This window comes from Plodia interpunctella, chromosome 27, assembly GCF_027563975.2.
Source record: "Plodia interpunctella isolate USDA-ARS_2022_Savannah chromosome 27, ilPloInte3.2, whole genome shotgun sequence".
Lineage (NCBI taxonomy): Eukaryota > Metazoa > Arthropoda > Insecta > Lepidoptera > Pyralidae > Plodia > Plodia interpunctella.
In genome coordinates, this window is record NC_071320.1 from 781,133 (window position 1) to 798,661 (window position 17,529).

General features: G+C 36.1%; 2 protein-coding genes across 3 annotated transcripts; one reads left to right on the forward strand and one right to left on the reverse strand.

Moving 5' to 3' along the window:
• Positions 1–1,197: 1,197 nt before the first annotated feature.
• On the reverse strand, positions 1,198–7,427 carry LOC128681577 (uncharacterized). Of its 2 annotated transcripts, none has more exons than XM_053765589.1 (5): positions 7,321–7,427; positions 5,658–5,785; positions 4,883–4,968; positions 3,578–3,725; positions 1,198–1,728 (listed from the first exon to the last, which is right to left on the reverse strand). In XM_053765589.1, exons 2-5 carry the CDS (start codon positions 5,766–5,768, stop codon positions 1,264–1,266), a joined length of 810 nt encoding a protein of 269 aa, XP_053621564.1. In that variant the 5' UTR covers positions 5,769–5,785; positions 7,321–7,427; the 3' UTR covers positions 1,198–1,263. The 2 variants fall into 2 exon arrangements, with proteins under 2 accessions (XP_053621564.1, XP_053621563.1); XM_053765588.1 differs by having other exon boundaries at positions 5,658–5,799.
• Positions 7,428–15,284: 7,857 nt separating this feature from the next.
• LOC128681575 (gastrula zinc finger protein XlCGF26.1-like) lies at positions 15,285–17,186 on the forward strand. Its single transcript, XM_053765586.2, has one exon. It carries the CDS (start codon positions 15,393–15,395, stop codon positions 17,028–17,030), a length of 1,638 nt encoding a protein of 545 aa, XP_053621561.1. The 5' UTR covers positions 15,285–15,392; the 3' UTR covers positions 17,031–17,186.
• Positions 17,187–17,529: the final 343 nt, after the last annotated feature.

A 17,529-nucleotide genomic window follows, 5' to 3' on the forward strand; every position in this document is an offset into this window, starting at 1 on the left:
TTAAAAGCTACTGCCAGACATTGTACACATGCAGGCTGCATGTGGTGCAAGTATACCAAAAAACCTACAATGCTCTGCGGGTCACACTATAACAACAGCCTTAGGGGTCTGTTGGGGCTGCACTAGCGCTGCAGTGCCTCAGGAATGTTTGCCGAGCACAGCACAGACGGCTTCCAAGCGGTGCTTAGTAAAAGAACTGCTTCCTTGTGATCACGGGTAAGGTGCAGTACCAACACACTCCTGAGGGTGTTGTCGGAAAGGATGGATAGCCCAATTCAGAAGTGCTGGTCATCCTTACATGTCCAAAACAACAACCAATATTTTAACTCTTACTAACATAGTTGTCTAAGTATCTTACTAATATAATATGGACTTGTATATTGTGCATAATCTGAAATAAATATTTTCATTCATTCATTCATTCATTCATCCATCCATCCATCCATCCATCCATCCATCCATCCATCCATCCATCCATCCATCCATCCATCCATCCATCCGTCCGTCCGTCCGTCCGTCCGTCCGTCCATCCATCCATCCATCCATCCATCCATCCATCCATCCATTCATTCATTCATTCATTCATTCATTCAAATATGGCAACAGATTTAACTCAATTAGTTTATTTACTTTATGTATGACATATGTTGAATATTAATACAGTATTTGAATCGTTATCTTGGTAGTTAGTCGCGAATCTTTATCGACCAACTCTCATGTGTGATTTTCTGCTATATTCTTCGATTGTTTCATTTAATCACATAGCAAATAGGGTACGTAAGTTAAGGTTTTGATATACAATGAAGGTCTAAGATAAGACTGGAGCCATTACTTCCAAGAACTTTTCGATCAAAAGTACACGTATTGCTATCCCTCGTAGTCCATCCTTTCCTTCTTGCGCGCTGGAAGTTATATCTATAGGGTGGATAAATATTATACCTATGTATACACAAGAATGAGACGTCGGGCTACCGATAAAAGAGATAGCAATATATGTAGCTTGCAATTAGATCTAATGAGTTTTATTAGGCTACAATATTATTAGTAGTTATTTCAAAGACCATAAGATTTATTTTTGATCACAATAAACTTTGAACATTAAACTTTGATACTAAAATCATTGAGATGCATTATACGAGGTATTTCTGACAATATCCAAGGATTACTTAAATTTAATTTAATAAAATAAACACAACATTCTTCTAAACGCCATGTATTTACAGTTCAGAAACTAACATTTAAAAACTTAACTGATAATTAAATTTACGCGTGGGGATCGTATTTATAATGGCCTCTTCCAACCCTTCTACCCCTAAACTTCATACTCCTTTCTGATGCTAGCCTTGAATCAACATCATCTACAGCAATATCGTCCTTATTACTCATCATTTGAGGTTCAATTTCCATTTCAATATCAATAGGAATATTTGGATTCATTTCGGCATCCTTTTCTACATCAATATATTCCTTATTTAACTCCTCATCTACTATATCTTTCAATACCTCTTCAGGTACAATATTATGTTGGCGTATATCGATGATATTCTGTTTTCGACTTAGATGATTACGAACTCTGTCTTTTTTCGGTGCGCTTTTGTTCTTCTCAGTTGTAACCTCTTCTGTTTTTGTATCGTTTGTTACTTTGCCAAATTCGTCGTTGACATCGTAGTACATTTCCGATTCTTCGCATGGTATTGAATCGATGGGCCTTGTGCAGACTAGAACTACCTAAAAAAAAGTTTTCACTTTAACATTTAAATTGGGAAGGAATTTTGTATGATGCATGAAGACGTTCTTCGACATTCCAAATAAATATTTTAAGTTTTCCTGTGACGGCCCGCCGGTAATATATAATAATTAGCGTTGCGTACTGGCTTCGCTCGAGTAAAACCATAATAAAGTATGCACCTAAATCTTCCTCTTCAAACACTATATCGATTAAAAATATTTGGAGATCCTGGGTTCAATTCCCAGCGTTATCTGTGATCACAAATATTTGTCTGCCGTTCTGGGTGTGTTGATTTGGCCCATGAGTTTCTGTGTTTACGTCCATCGGACCCGATATATAAACTTAGTGCATAGTGTGAGCCGTTGACTGTTGTCTATTAATTAGTTATGCTTCCATGGATGTCGTACAAGGCGACTAAAGACCACAGAAGGATACATAGCGTATTCCTTAGGAGGGTTGACGTCAAGCGGTCGGTGGTAAAATCACAGCCAAATCTTCATATTTTCCGATTATTTTTTAACCAGGGTTAGCCCCTGGGCAACGCGGCGTCGCAGCCGCGAATGAAACCGCGTACATGGGAAGATGAGATATATTGTAACATACATTGTTTCTTCTTCTGAATAGTCTCTAAAATTAATCAGATACTTGAATCATGAAAACGCAAATTCAGAAAGTGTATCCAATTTCATTAACCACGCCCTTTGGATATGGTGAAACTTGATTATGATGAGATGCGTGTGTTTAATAGTTATCGTGTTGATGTTAACCCAATAAAGGACCCTAGGCTCGGACGCTTTACAGTTGAGGAAGAATCCGAAAAACTCTCAGATGATTACCGTATTAATCGGAATAATATAGCTCAGAGCAATGCCGTGCTAACTAAAGCTTAGTTTCGAACAAACAATAGAATTTTGTTTGTCATCAATAAGGAAATTCTAGACTTACGAGATTCTGTAAACCAATAGGATTTCGTGACTTTTTACTCAAAATCAAAATCAAATCATTTATTCAGAAATTCACAGTGCGTTCACAGGCACTTTTTCACGTCATATTCTAAATTAAATGAATGTTTACCATAGCTACAAACTACTAGCATTTCGGAACGACCACTGCTGAGAAGAAATGCCGAAAGAAACTCATTCAAACAGTGTTGGTCCCTATTATGCCAGAAGGGCTTACCATTTTTTAAATATAAATATAATATAATATACTTGATCGAACTTAGCTTCAGTTAGCACTGCGTAGCACAGCTCCTAAGGAGTCCATACCTAATCGCATGACAATGGTCTAACAACTAAGAAAAGATAGGAATGCGGACCCTGGCCTCCAACGCCTTGCGACCGTGGAAGCAACTGGGGAAAAAGGAAAAACCTCTTCTCTATTGTCCCAATTCATTTGGGATTTCCTCGGTAAATTTTCTACAGGTTTCTATTTCAGATTGTCCGGGATTGAGTCTGTCTTTCACTCTTTATCCACGTCACTTCGTATCTGGTTAACAGAAGGCGAGTGCCACATAAAATGCAAACACTTTTAACACGTTACTAGCGTCCACAATATGTTTCTGTTTCCCATACCGTGTGCGCATCGTGTAAAAAGATTAATATTGTAAAAATTGATATTTTCTCCTGTTCTCTGAATGAATTCAGAATAATGTCTTTAAATATCTATCTATAAATGTCTTTAACATGTTATAGATAAATAATGTAAAAGGTTAACCTGTCATATTAGAATATGTTTTCTGTAATGATAGGTTAAGTTTGGTGTAATGAATAAATAAAAACGAACGTGTGGACGCAATGACGTGCTAGTCACGTGTTTTATGTACCATGGTGGCCCCACAGGAGTTACCTGATTGAAGACAGTCTCGCTGGGGCATATAAAACTCCATTTGTATGTCACGTTGCGTCCCGAAGGAGTCTGCGATGGTAGACACACGTGGAACAGTTGGCAATCGTTGTCCACGTCAGCGTAGTAGCCGTAGGTTCGATTCTCGCAGCTAGAAGTCAAGAGATCAAGGATTTAAGGCGCAATCTAGAACACTAGCGCCATCGTCGCGTTTTTATCAACCCTACTAATATTATAAAAGCGAAAGTTTGTGAGGAAGATGTGTGTATGTATGTGTGTATGTTTATTACTCTTTCACGCAAAATCTACTGGGCCGATTGTTATGAAATTTGGTACACGGATAGAATATAATTTGGAATAACACATAGGGTACTTGTTCTCCCGGATTTCCCGCGGAAGCGAAGCCCCAGGGCGCTGCTAGTAACTTATATCTATTAGGGTGAAATATAAAAATAAAGATTGGTTTTCTGTAAAATAATGTAGTCATAGTTAACTACCGAAAACGATAGACAATTGTGTAGTCAATTGTGACCACATTATATAATAAAAACTTAATAATTTCTATTAAAATTCTTTATCTTATCGAGTGTGACATAATAATTGAAATAAAATAAATTGGGAAAATGTTAACGCTTGTATTCAGCTATATAGCGCCTTAATATAAAACCTTTCCTACTAATATTATAAACGCGGAAGTTTATGAGGATGTATATACGCTTTTTTACTCTTTCACGCAAATTATACTGGTAAATATAGTACAGGGGAGGATATAACCTGGAATAACACATAGGGTACTTTTTATAACGAAATTCCCTCGGGAGCCCAGGGATACATCTACTGTTATATAATTTTATAGGCTAGTCGTATTCCACATGGCTGAAGGAAGTGGAATGAAACACACAACTTTCTTTACTGTTGCCTCCTCCATTTTACACATTAGGTAAATTGTCAACTAGAGTTTGGTGATGTGGTTTCCTCACGATGTTCCCCTTCACCGGAGTTATGTGGTGGTCTATGAAAACTACTATATATGAGTCAGATTGGTATACGCGAACTGTGTAGCAAGAGTAATAAAATGCATTTTTCTGCTTAAATACTATTTCGCCTATATTCTTAATCTGGTATTTTAAAAAACTGATATTTTAGGAATCTCTTTAATAAAGCGAATAAGGTGAGTAGGATTCGATACTGGGACCTTTTAATTACAGACTTAAATCTTAACCACTTCACCGAACTAGCAAACTAACAGCGCAAGTAAAAAACAAAAGCTAAAAGAAGCTTTCAAATATACAAAAATGATTTTTTTACCTGAATGTGTCTGTAATATTTTCTCTAATGGAAGTTGCATTCGCTGGTAAATTTAACGTGTCGCTCTTCGTCTGATTCGCCATTTCCTGTAAATATAATATTGACATTATTTACACTATCGCACGGCCCAGTTATTTAACAAAGGCTGAATAAATTATGTTTAAACCCCACTAGCCGCGCCCCAGGGCTTCGCCCCCGTGGGAATTTCGGGATAAAAATTACCCTGTGTTATTCCAAGTTATATTCTATCCTCGTCAGAGTAGAATACAGAAGTAGTGCAATTTTACGCTGTCGATGTCGCGGATTATATATTAATTAGCTTATACCATAATCTTTATTTGTAACTACAAATACAGAAATACAAATTCGGTTTACAGCATATAACATTAAAATAAACAATACGACTTTTGCAAAAATGCCATTTTTGACACAAGCTTTTATTGTTGTCAAGGGATCTTATTGCATTCAATGTATGACAAAACAGTCGTGTCCGTGCAGTAAACCGTTGAGGAGTTCAATCCGGAGCCGTTCCTGAGTGCACCATCAGTTCATTCTTATCATAATAACGCATTGTCATCCAAACTAAACGTGTGTACAAAATTTCAGCTCAATCGGTTGAAGATATCTGCTTCGAAATTGTGTTGCAAGATTCCACCCGTGACATAGGGACATAGTTACATTGCAAAGTTAATTAACAGCTTGTAAAATACTCATAACACATCATTCAGGTCAGGGATAAAGAAGAGAGTTAAAAAAATTAAAACCATTGATTTACCCTGAGCATTTTCAGCATGATTCCCGTGCTCAGCTCTACGTCAATATCATCTGCGCTCGCGCACGCTACGAAGAGGAGGGTCAGCAACCATTTTGACGAAACGACCGCCATTTTGTTTTCTTGATTTTCTACCGCAAAAATTCTATGTGAATTAATAAAAAAAAAAACAAGTGATTTATGAAAAATAATAACGAAGTCCCTGAACACGAAGCAATCGCTTACAATAACAACGTGGCCAATACTTCCACATAATACCGGCAGGATTTCTTTAGTGTCGCGGACTCATAGCCTTGTTAGTCCATCACACGGCACTCTTTTCAAATCAAGTTTTAAATTTTCAAAGCTACAAACTACTAGCATTTCAAAGCTACAAACTACTAGCATTTCAAAGCTACAAACTACTAGCATTTTCTCTCAGAAATTAGGCCTTCACAGGCATTTTTCCTTCGTTATTTTTTTAATCCATACTTCCATTACTAGTCCATACTAATATTATATTTGTATTTTTTATTTGTAATGAATAAACTCAAGGACCGATTTTGATAACATTTGGCACAGAGATAGGCGAAACCTTCAGGAGTGTCATAGGCTACTACTTATTACGGTTGTATTTAGCTATGTATAGCGTGTGTAACATACGCTATACAAAAGGAGAGCAATATTTTTATCTATCAATTAATTTCGATCAAAAACCATGTTATTTATCCGCACTCTTATTAGCGATTAAACTTCTTTTTTTTATTTGTTTGTACTCTCTCAGCTTATTCTTTATTTAAACTGTGGTTAACGGCGCTGCTTTTACGTTTAATTAAACGTAAAAGCACACACTATTAGTCTTACATTTTATATGTCAAAATAACGTATTGTTGACCCCAATAAAATGAAAAAAAATTACACTCTGTAAAATTACAATGTTAGCGATTGCAATATTGGTCTATAAAATTTATAACTAACGGTCTGTCTCGGCTTCGCTCGGGTAAACACATAATAAATTATACAACTGAACCTTGCTCAGGAACTACACTATCTATTGGTGAAAACCGCATGAAAATCCGTGCAGTAGTTTTTGAGTTTATCGCGAACAAACGGGATATAATATTTATAAAGATTCAGTATTATAACAGACTAGCTTCATAAGAAGCTTTATAACAGACAACTAGACCCGCGTCTTCGCCCACGTGTATTTTCCACGGGAACATATTTTTCCAGGATGAAAGGTTTACTCTATGTCCTTCTCCAGACTTCAAACTACATGTATGCAAAATTTCAATAGGATCGATTTAGTATATAAATCGCATTGATACAAGAAATATAAATCGTGAAAAAGGTAACAAACTTACTTTCCCATTTATAATATTAATTAGGATTAGTGTTAATCTCATTAAAATATATAATATATAAATATATACGGACAAATCACACAGATTGAGCTAGCCCCAAAGTAAGTTCGAGACTTGTGTTATGGGATACTAGCTCAACGATACTATATTTTATAACAAATACATATATAGATAAACTATCCAAGACCCGGGCCAATCAGAAAAAGATAATTTTCCACCATGACCCGACCGGGGATCGAACCCGGGTCCTCACGGTTCGGAGGCAAGCACTTTACCACTGCGCCACCGCTGTCGTCAAATACTACTTATGAAATACTACTTACTTGTTTTCCAATAAAAGAACAACTAAATCACAAATTAATTAAACCACATATCCATTACAAGGTACGGCCAGCAACACACAACGCACACGGTCAGCAAAACGGGGGAATGCAAAATTTTCAAGTATTAAGGCTCTTTTATAAACGACCGTCCTGGCTGATGGAATTCGCAATGGGATTAGGTAGCGTCGGCAGAAAAATTGCAAATATTTTATGTATAAGCTTTTGCCTATATAACATGCAATGCAGATAAATAACTATGTATAAATGACTAGCTTTTCGCCCGCGACAATTTTCCACGGAAACTTTTTTTTTTCAAACACACATAATATGCAAAATTTCATGAAGACTGGTGGAGCGTGTTGAGGTAACAAACAAACTTACTTTCGCATTTATAATACTAGTTGTTCGCCGCGAACTTAGATCTCGCTAACACAATACAATTTTGATGAGTCTTTACAAAATTGTGAATATTTGAAAAACGACTTAACCGATTTTAATGCCTCACGAACTTAAAAATTCTATTGACAGATCCTACATACCTTTTAAATTTCATCAAAATCAAACCAACAACGATTCGAAAGTTATCGCGTTACAAACGTACATACATACAAAAAAGGTATTTTAACCCCAAGTTGATTTTTAGATCTTGCTCACTTCGCTCGCTCGGTAAATTAGTTAGGATTAAGTTTGACAAGATTTTTGAAATTAATGATGAGATGAAAATATATATAGTATTTCGGATAGACAGGGGCGCGGGTTCAATTCCCGCTTGATTCCAGAATTTATTAATCTGATCATTTTCAAAAATAAGTCTATTTCAATTTATATCTTGCTATAAAATAATTAAAGGACATGGTGAAATTCTATACACAAAAAACGAAGTTAAAAGACAAATTTAACTTAATGGATGCGTGAAAAAACAAACATTTTTTCTGACGTTACCCGATCAAAGCATTGGCGCTCTGGCTCCTTACGAACATGACCCGAAATTCAATGAACACTGTCTATCACTCGATAACATCTAACATCAAGTGTTTTGCTATCATCTGCTGGTTATTCCATAAATATAAATACATTAGGACAAAGCACACAGATTTAGCTAGCCCCAAAGTAAGTTCGAGACTTGTGTTATGGGATACTAAATCAACGATACTATATTTTATAACAAATACATATATAGATAAATATCCAAGACCCGGGCCAATCAGAAAAAGATCATTTTCCATCATGACCCGACCGGGGATCGAACCCGGGACCTCTCGGTTCAGAGGCGAGCACTTTACCACTGCGCCACCGAGGTCTTCAAAAAACTATAAACGTTACGAATAGAATAGGTTAACTTTCCGTGGATGTCATAAAGGCGTGGGGCTAATATGGGGCCAAACCACAGGGGCAAACAATGTTCAATATTTAAGTAAATGGCATCTAGCTGACCCAATGTTTGCTGCGCCCTCGCAGGGCGTCACCTGTACCTACTTAATTGTTATCTGTGAAACATCAAACATTTCCACTTGTGACATTGCAATAAATGATCTCTGAATCTGAATCTGAAGGGATATGAATGCCGCCATGGGAGCTGTTAGAATTAAAAATATATATACAATTTCAAATTATTCTATGTTCCTTACAAAAAAACACAAAACACAAAAGTTTGTACAAAAGCAAATAAATAAATATTCTATTCTATTCTATTCTTACGAAACTAATAGGTAGTTAAAATAAAATACTTGGAGCTAAGAATTAGATAATTATATTTTTCTTTGTTTTTACAAATTGGTATAATGAAAAACAGAAATCGAATCGAATGACAGGAAAAAAAACAATAGAAAAACTAGATTTGTAGTGCGCGCGCAGGAATAAAATTTAAATTGTCGTGTTCGATAGCCATTGGCTGCCGCGCGAGGGGTCGCGGGCGGGACGCGCCTAGTGTTGTGGTGTACTGGCGTAGACATCCTAAATATAGTAAACCCTTGCAAATATCATCGACTAATTTCAATTAAATTCATCCAAGCATTACTGTTTCCAAGATTGTTCTCCTTTCTTCTTCCTTCAGTGCCATCTTCATTGAAGGTCGGCAATCATGAATGCGATTTGTATCGTTGCACCGGCTGTTCGGGACAGAGATCGCGTACGTTTGTTGTTGTACCATTGGCGTAGGTTTCTCGGCCACGAAATTCTTCTTCGTGAGATCTCCTTCTGCCCTTGTATGTTATGTTGAAGGAGCTCATATTTTGTGTGACCTAGATACTCAAGTTTTCTAAAATTTAAATGAGTCCTTTGCTAGTAAATATCTATGAAAACACAACCCTTTTCATTGGCCGAGCGAGCGAAACGACATACATACATTTTTTGTATGTTGTGTATACGTTTGTAACGCGATAACTTTCGAACCGTTGTTGTGATTTGATTTTGATGAAATTTAACAGGTATGTGTAAAGAATTCTCAAGTTCGCGGCGCATCGCAATCGGTTAAATCGTTTTAGGAACATTGACATATGACGATATATATATATATATATATATATATATATTATAATCAGCACTCGGATCACAATCATAACCTGTTTTGATATACCTTTTGACTATGTACATTATGTACTTTTATATATTATTAGAAAGAAAAGAAAGAAAAAAAAATTTTTTTGTAAGAAACAATAATGGTAAGCCGATCTGGCATGATAGGGACCAACAAATGAGTTCCTGTTCAAATGAGTTTCTTTCGGCATTTCTTCTCAGCAGTGGTCGTTCCGAAATGCCAGTAGTTTGTTGCTTGTGAGAAATAACTATAAATATTGACGAGAAAAAGTGCCTGTGAAGGTCTAATTTCTGAATAAATGATTTTGAATTTGAATTTGAATTTGAATTTGACAATTTTGTAAAAACTCATCGAAAATTTATTGTGTTCGCGAGATCTAAATTCGCGGCGAGCAACTAGTATTTATTTCACTTATAGATTACCGACCTTCGTGACATCTGTTTCATCTTGTTACATCAAAACTGATATAAGAAATGTTACTCGTAGTAACAGTTTTTATAATGACGCAAAACTCAACGGCAGAATTTAAAAAAAACGCCTAATTCAATAACTGTTTACATATGCTAGTCGTGTACAGTCGCCTCCGAATTTCGGGTCGCCCCTCTGTACTGTTATCGCTGTACAGTTACACTGATTTACGATGAGACAACGCGGATTAAGTATGTAGTTCTGAGAAGAAATGTAACTTTTAGTCAAATCATTATTAACTAGATGTTGCCCGGGGCTTCGCTCCCGTGGGAATCTTGAGATAAAATATAGCCTATAGCAATCTTGAATCCTTTCTAATAGTGAAACAATTTTTGAAATCGGTTCGGTAGTTTCGGAGATTACCCGCCTCAAACATACAAACTCTCAAACACTTAGTTACCTCTTTATAATAATACTTAGTAAAGATTTCAGTATATTAAGTGTTTATATAACTAAAGTGTTTAAGTAACTTAAGTATTTATATACTTACGGCCTGTCCCGGCTTCGCTCGGGTAAAATCATAATCTACTTATACCTACTATTATTATAAAGAGGTAAGCGCGTTTGTATATTTGAGGCGGGTAATCTCCGAAACACTGAACGGATTTCAAAAATTCTTTCACCATTAGAAAGGTACATTATCCAAGCTCGCTATAGGCTATTTTATCTCAAATTCCCACGGGAGCGAAGCCTCGGGCAACATCTAGCAGATTATACACCTTTTTCAGGATTCGCACTATCTATTAGTGAAAACTGTACAGAAATCCGTCCAGTACTTTCTGAGTTTATCGCGACAGGTTATATACTACCCGTGTACCAAATTTCATAACAATCCATCCAGTAGATTTTGCGTGAAAGAGTAACAAACATACATGTACAAACATGTTCGCGTTTATAATGTTAGTACGATAAGTTTATTTTTTTTAAGTCGGTTAAAAGCTTTGGGTAACATATCTTTGGTACAAATCAAAGAGTAAATTGATTATCGTAAAAACAAAGCATGCTTACAGTTCGCACGCGGCTAGAATACATTTATTGAATTATGCCAAAAATTCTATAAGCCCCTCCCTTGCCTATTGTTTGGGACATTTAGGGACATATCTAGGTCAATAAGTAGACGACCTTTACATATCTAAAAGCTAAATACCTACTCACGTTGTGTAGGTTTAATAATTTTCTTTTTTTTTGTATTTTTTGCGGCACGCGTAGGGTTGCCAGGACATAAAATAGGACCAATGCATTAGGTCACATTTGACCTCTGTCAGCCTATAGCTAGAACTGTCAAAAAATGTCTTCTTTTGTTAGTATTATTCAAAATCAAATCATTTATTCAGAAATTAGGCCTTCACAGGCACTTTTTCACGTAATATTCTTAATTAAATTATATTTACCAAAGCTACAAACTATACTAGCATTTCGGAACGACCACTGCTGAGAATTTATTTCTTTATATAGTATTTTAATGGTATAAAGTGTTTGTAGTTCTCATTTTGGAACAATAAATATTGTGTGCCCTCCGTGCCATCCGTTTTAAGGTTACATTTATGAATTTTGACGAAGTATCAAATGTGACCTGGATATTGAAATGGTTCTACGTTAAGCTTTTTGATTGCATGTAATTGCAACTAAAGTAAAAGGTGTCCGGCTAGTCCGGCTTTGGTTAGGTTTGTTTCACTTGAATCATATACTTCACAAGTCTAATTTTGCGATTACAAAGGAGCGAATTCATTTAATTTCGACTGACGACTTAATTTGTCTGATTATTATTGCTTAGAGACTGATTTGGTACGTTATTTTATTCATATTTCATTAGAATTTAATTAGATGTAGGTAAATAACCAAAAATGCTTGCTTTATGACACGAAATTTTCAATAATGTATGCTGTCCAGCCTTCTTATCCAAATGTCCTGCTGTCCGGATTTTAGATTTACCGATCTGACATCCCTAAACACGCGTGACAATTTCGTGATGATAAAAATCCTTTGAGATATTTTAACATCTAAAACGGGTCTAGTAGCGGTTCGTGCGTCCAAATTTTTTGTAAACAACCTCATTGGTGCGTTTTACGAATTAAGAAAAAAATTGTTACTGCGGTAGCTTTTCGTGCGTCCAGTATTTTAATCAAATTTCAATTGAATTGCGAGGTTGCGTTTCGTGATCTTTTTTAAACTAGACCTATAGGTAACTGTTCGTGCGTCGGGAGATTTTGATAAACAACATTGTTAGAAGCGTTTCGTGCGTTCGAGATATTTTGATAAGTATAAATGCATATATTTTTCATATATTTGTGAGAGTTAAGAGACTGTTAGACGTGGACAATTTATTTTCATTAATATTTAGGGTTACGTTTATGTATTTTAATAAAACTTCCTTTTAATTTATACGTAAATATCTCTATCGAAATAAAAAAAATCAGTCGGGTATTAAAATTGTTCAATAGAATAACAAAATAAGTACCTTTGTAGTGCTTTGTAGTGCTTTGTGTTATAACTTAAGTATAGATTTTCATTTCAAAAATTGTACGACGTCTTTCTATAACAATATGAAAAAGTATATTTGCTAATTTAAAGTAATACCAGTAAGTAAACAAACAGCCAGTTTAAGTAACTTTTACCTGGATGCACGAAAATCTACCTACCGTAATCACAGTTTTTTTTTTCTTAATTCGTAAAACGCACCAATCGCAACCAATGAGGTTGTTTACAAAAAATTTGGACGCACGAACCGCTACCTAGACCCTAAAACCCGCCCTAAAATGGGATCATTCTATATCCTCCCGAGTACCTACGTCGTACTAGGCAACTGAGTCATAATATAGCTTTGATTTTTAGGCTAGAACTTTAACTGCATATACACAATAATACGAATTATTCAGTGAGCAAATTAATCAATATTGGTGTAGTAAATTTTGACTATAACACATATTCGACCACAGTGGAGTGGCGGGTAGTGGTCAACACGCCGTTCCTCAATCTGAAGGTCCTCGCTCCCAGTTTATAATGCCCGTTTCTGTGTTTGTACCATCGGACCTGCGATACAGGCTTAGCTCTTGGACCGTTTAAAAGTGCTTTCCATTTATTGAATAAAATATCTACACAGCTGTAGTCTCTGTTTTAAAGCGGTGGTGGTGTAATGGTTAAGACGCCCGCCTGTGGATCGAAAGGTCTCAGGTTCGAATCCTACTCGTGCTACATGAGTTTGTATACCAATCTGACTCATGTATAGTAGTTTTCATCAACCCACCACTTGCTTCCGGTGAAGGAAAACGTCGCGAGGAAACCGCGAAAATCACTCCATTACTAATGCCAAGAAAGTTCTTGTGTGTGTTTCATGCCACGTAATGACCACGACCCTCAGCCATGAGGAATAAGACTATGAAGAAGAAGAAGTCTCTGATTTATAACAAGCGCCTTGCTGTCTCGTTCCTCTAACGGATTCGCAATCAAAAGCGAATTTATCATATAGCTATCACAACATTGTACCAATTTGGATTCTATCAGCGGCCAGGTATGTGATACGAATAGGGAAACTATGTGTCGATGACCTGTGAATATTATTTTGTTTAATGCCAGCTCCACACTGTCGCCGAACTCAGACACATGCCGACGCGAATGTATGAACATTGAGTAGTTAGTACGAGTGGTTTTATTTACCGTTATAAAAAACCAGCAATGTATACCGAATCCGCCATAGTTTGGCAAACTGTTCCACGACACTGTGGAGCCGGCAAGATTGGGTGTTCGGGCACATTGTGGGAGATTGCACGATATATTTTTTATCTATGGATAAATGTTTTTTTTTTTCTTGTCTTACGTTCGCCAAAACGGATAATTTTGCCAACGTCAACGTTGAGAAGAGAAATTCGCGCCATAATAGAAGTTCCGCATTAGAACTTTCTGTGATAGAATCGAGTATGTTGTTACGTAGTTTTTTAGATTGTGTACATAATGTTCGTTCTACCTGTGTAATAAATTTCGTCGAAATTCGTGCAGCGGTTTTTGCGTGAAATAAGTTTAATACATTACATTTTCAGAGATCGCGGTTTCATTGTAACGCCGCGAATCTGAAGTACTGACTTCAAAACACAATGGGAATGATATTGTTTATAAATGCTCGGCTATTATATCCCTTACCCGCCTCATTCGATATCCAGGATATGGGGTGGTACTATTCTAGGACCATCGCCTCTATACATGGTTCCCAAGCTGTTATATTGTTAAGTTATGTACATAATAAAAGCATGGTCCTACCAAAATAATATCGACAGTACAATGGAAACTCTCATTTCTATACAAGTCACGCCTCCCATCTCGTCTTCTAGACGTAGGTATTCTAAAATAACTTAGTTACCAGGAAATTTGTGACATAGCCCAATGATATATGTGTGAACGTTTTACTAGGAAGGGAGAAGTCACGAGCTTCTAAATTAACATTATTTAAGTCTTGTAAACCACAGGAATAGAAAATCTAGTTCCATACGTTCTACTGTTTCGTAACTAGATAAGTAAGATTAAAGACTATTTCCTATTGTTTTGTATTTAAATGTAATGATAGGTGTTGGTACTGCACTTAAATACCTACCACAGACACAGATATAGAACATTACAATGTTCTACTAACTGTGACTAATACAGATTTACCTAAATACTGATTGTAAAATAATATAATACCAAAGCTTTACTTTTAGTTTTTTTTTTCTAAGTTCTCTGTCTCTCTCTGTTTAGCCGATAATTTTCCACCAAATGCCTACCTATTTGTAATTTTTTTGTTTTTGACGATATGATCATCCGAGAATGTCTAGATTTTTTTCTTGGTCCACGATATTAGATTTTACACACATGTTCTAATATCTGTGATTTTACATACTATAAAAAATATTTTTAGATATTGTAGTGGTAATAGTAGGACTTTTGCAAAATATATTAAAAGTTTTTGCGCTTTGCATACTGGCAACACTGATCAAAACGTCAAACACTGTTTATCAATCAGTGCATCAATTTGATTGTATTTCCACAAAAACACGCTATTTCTTCGCAAATGAAGCCAAATTACACTTAAAATACAAATATGGCGTCGAAAGAAGAAACATTTTGTCGACTGTGTGCAGAACCGACGCCTATAGACCAGCTTATTAGCACAGACTGTCCAGTTGGACAAAACTCGAAAATAGCAATGAAAATGTTGTGGATCAACATAGATATCAAAAATAACTTACCAACAACATTGTGTTTTGCTTGTTTCGACTTACTGGAGCGCACTTGGAAGTTCCTACACGATGTGAGAACAGCGCAAACGAAGTTACACGCAATATTTTCTAAGAGCGAAACACCACTAGAGATCAAGTCGGACGATGGTGAAGACGTTGGCAAACCAGTCGACAAAGACTGGGAGGAATTCGAGAAGCCTAAAGTTGAGGTGAAAAACGAGAATCCTGTCGACAGTGTCCAAATAATCACAATAGATCCCAATGCAATTGTAGATGTCGACGTGAATGTGAAATGTGAAGAAGCTAGCGATTTTGACTGTAACGACTTAGGTTTTGACTCGGCAGACAGCGATTTGCCTTTACAACTGGCTGTGAAGCGGAAGAAAATTAAGAAGAAATCAAAAAAGAAAATACTTAAAGATGAGGTACCGGAATGTGTTGATACCGCTCAAATAATATGGGACGCTCCGTTAAATGTCAACACGTGGGATGCGCCAATGACTTGGGAAGATTACATGTGCCGATGCGCCAATTGCGATGCCCAGTGTAAGAATATCTCGTCCTTAAGGCTACATTCGCTACAAATTCATTCTCATTGCTGTAACTTCAAGTGCCAAGATTGTGACAAAGTGCTAACCAATTTCAGAACTTTTGTAAGCCATGTACGTACACATAAGAAGTCACTACGATACTGCTGTGAGTTTTGTAACAAAAGGTTTGTACGATCCGTGCACATAAAAAAGCATATAAACATAGAACACTGCGATTCTTATTTAACTATGTGTGATTGTGGAGCTGTCTTTAGCACAATAGAAGAGTTGAAGGACCATATGCTTTTATATTCTAAAAGAATAAGAAAGAAAAAAGTGGTCAAACAGGAGAAAATTGAGTCAGAGTTAAAATGTGAACATTGCGGAAAGGAATTTAAATCTAAAAGTAATCTGCTACAGCATAAATTGGTGCACACGGAACGGATCAGAGAATTTTCCTGTCACGTTTGCGGAAAGATGTTCTTCACAAAAGGTACGTTGAGTACACACATGATGACTCACGAAGACACGAAGCCGTTCAAATGTGAATTTTGTCCAATGGCGTTCCGAGCTCGGGGTAACCTGCATTCTCATATAAGTCTACACTCTGGTGCAAAGCCATTTGTTTGCGAACAGTGTGGCAAAAGCTTCAGAGTTAAACGTCATTTAAAATCTCATTCGATCGTTCATACAGATCTTATGCCTTATGTTTGTGAATATTGTAACAAAGCTTTCCGATTTAAAACGAGGTTAAATTTACATCTTCGACAACACACCGGGGCTAAACCGTACAATTGTTTGTACTGCCAAAGAGATTTTACGAATGGCTCTAATTATAAGAAACATATGAAACGGAGGCACAATATTGATACGTCTATAAAAAAACGATACAATAATATTGTAGACGATCAAAACTCCATGACTGAAATCTCTATTATTAATGACCAAAATAATGACGAAGTTAATTGAAATTATATATTCACATAACACCTACCTATATACACTGCATTGATGTGTAAATATTTGTATTTTTATGTTTAAAAAAATAGTTCTTGTTTTTCTGTCATGATATTAGACTTACATTCGATATATTATCATTATGTAATATATTCTTCACAATAAAAACATTTTTTTTTTCTTATAAGTACAGGATAACTTGTAAAGTTAGCACCAGGCATCAAAACATAGGCAGGATTAAAACATATGCAAGATATACAGTATACACGTCCATTATAATTACTGCATACCTACCTAAGTTTTACCAGTTATAATATAATAATGATATAAAAACCGCTGCCGCTATTTGGTGGTGTTCTCAGAGCGTTTCGACCGCTGCGGCCGCGCTGTCAATGTCATTTTCTTGAGGAAGGAATCATTTCCAAAATCAATCATTGATAAAATTTACATTACCACAGATTAATTATTTTAAAGTCGGATAGTAAAACTAATTGTTGTCTTTGTTAAAATT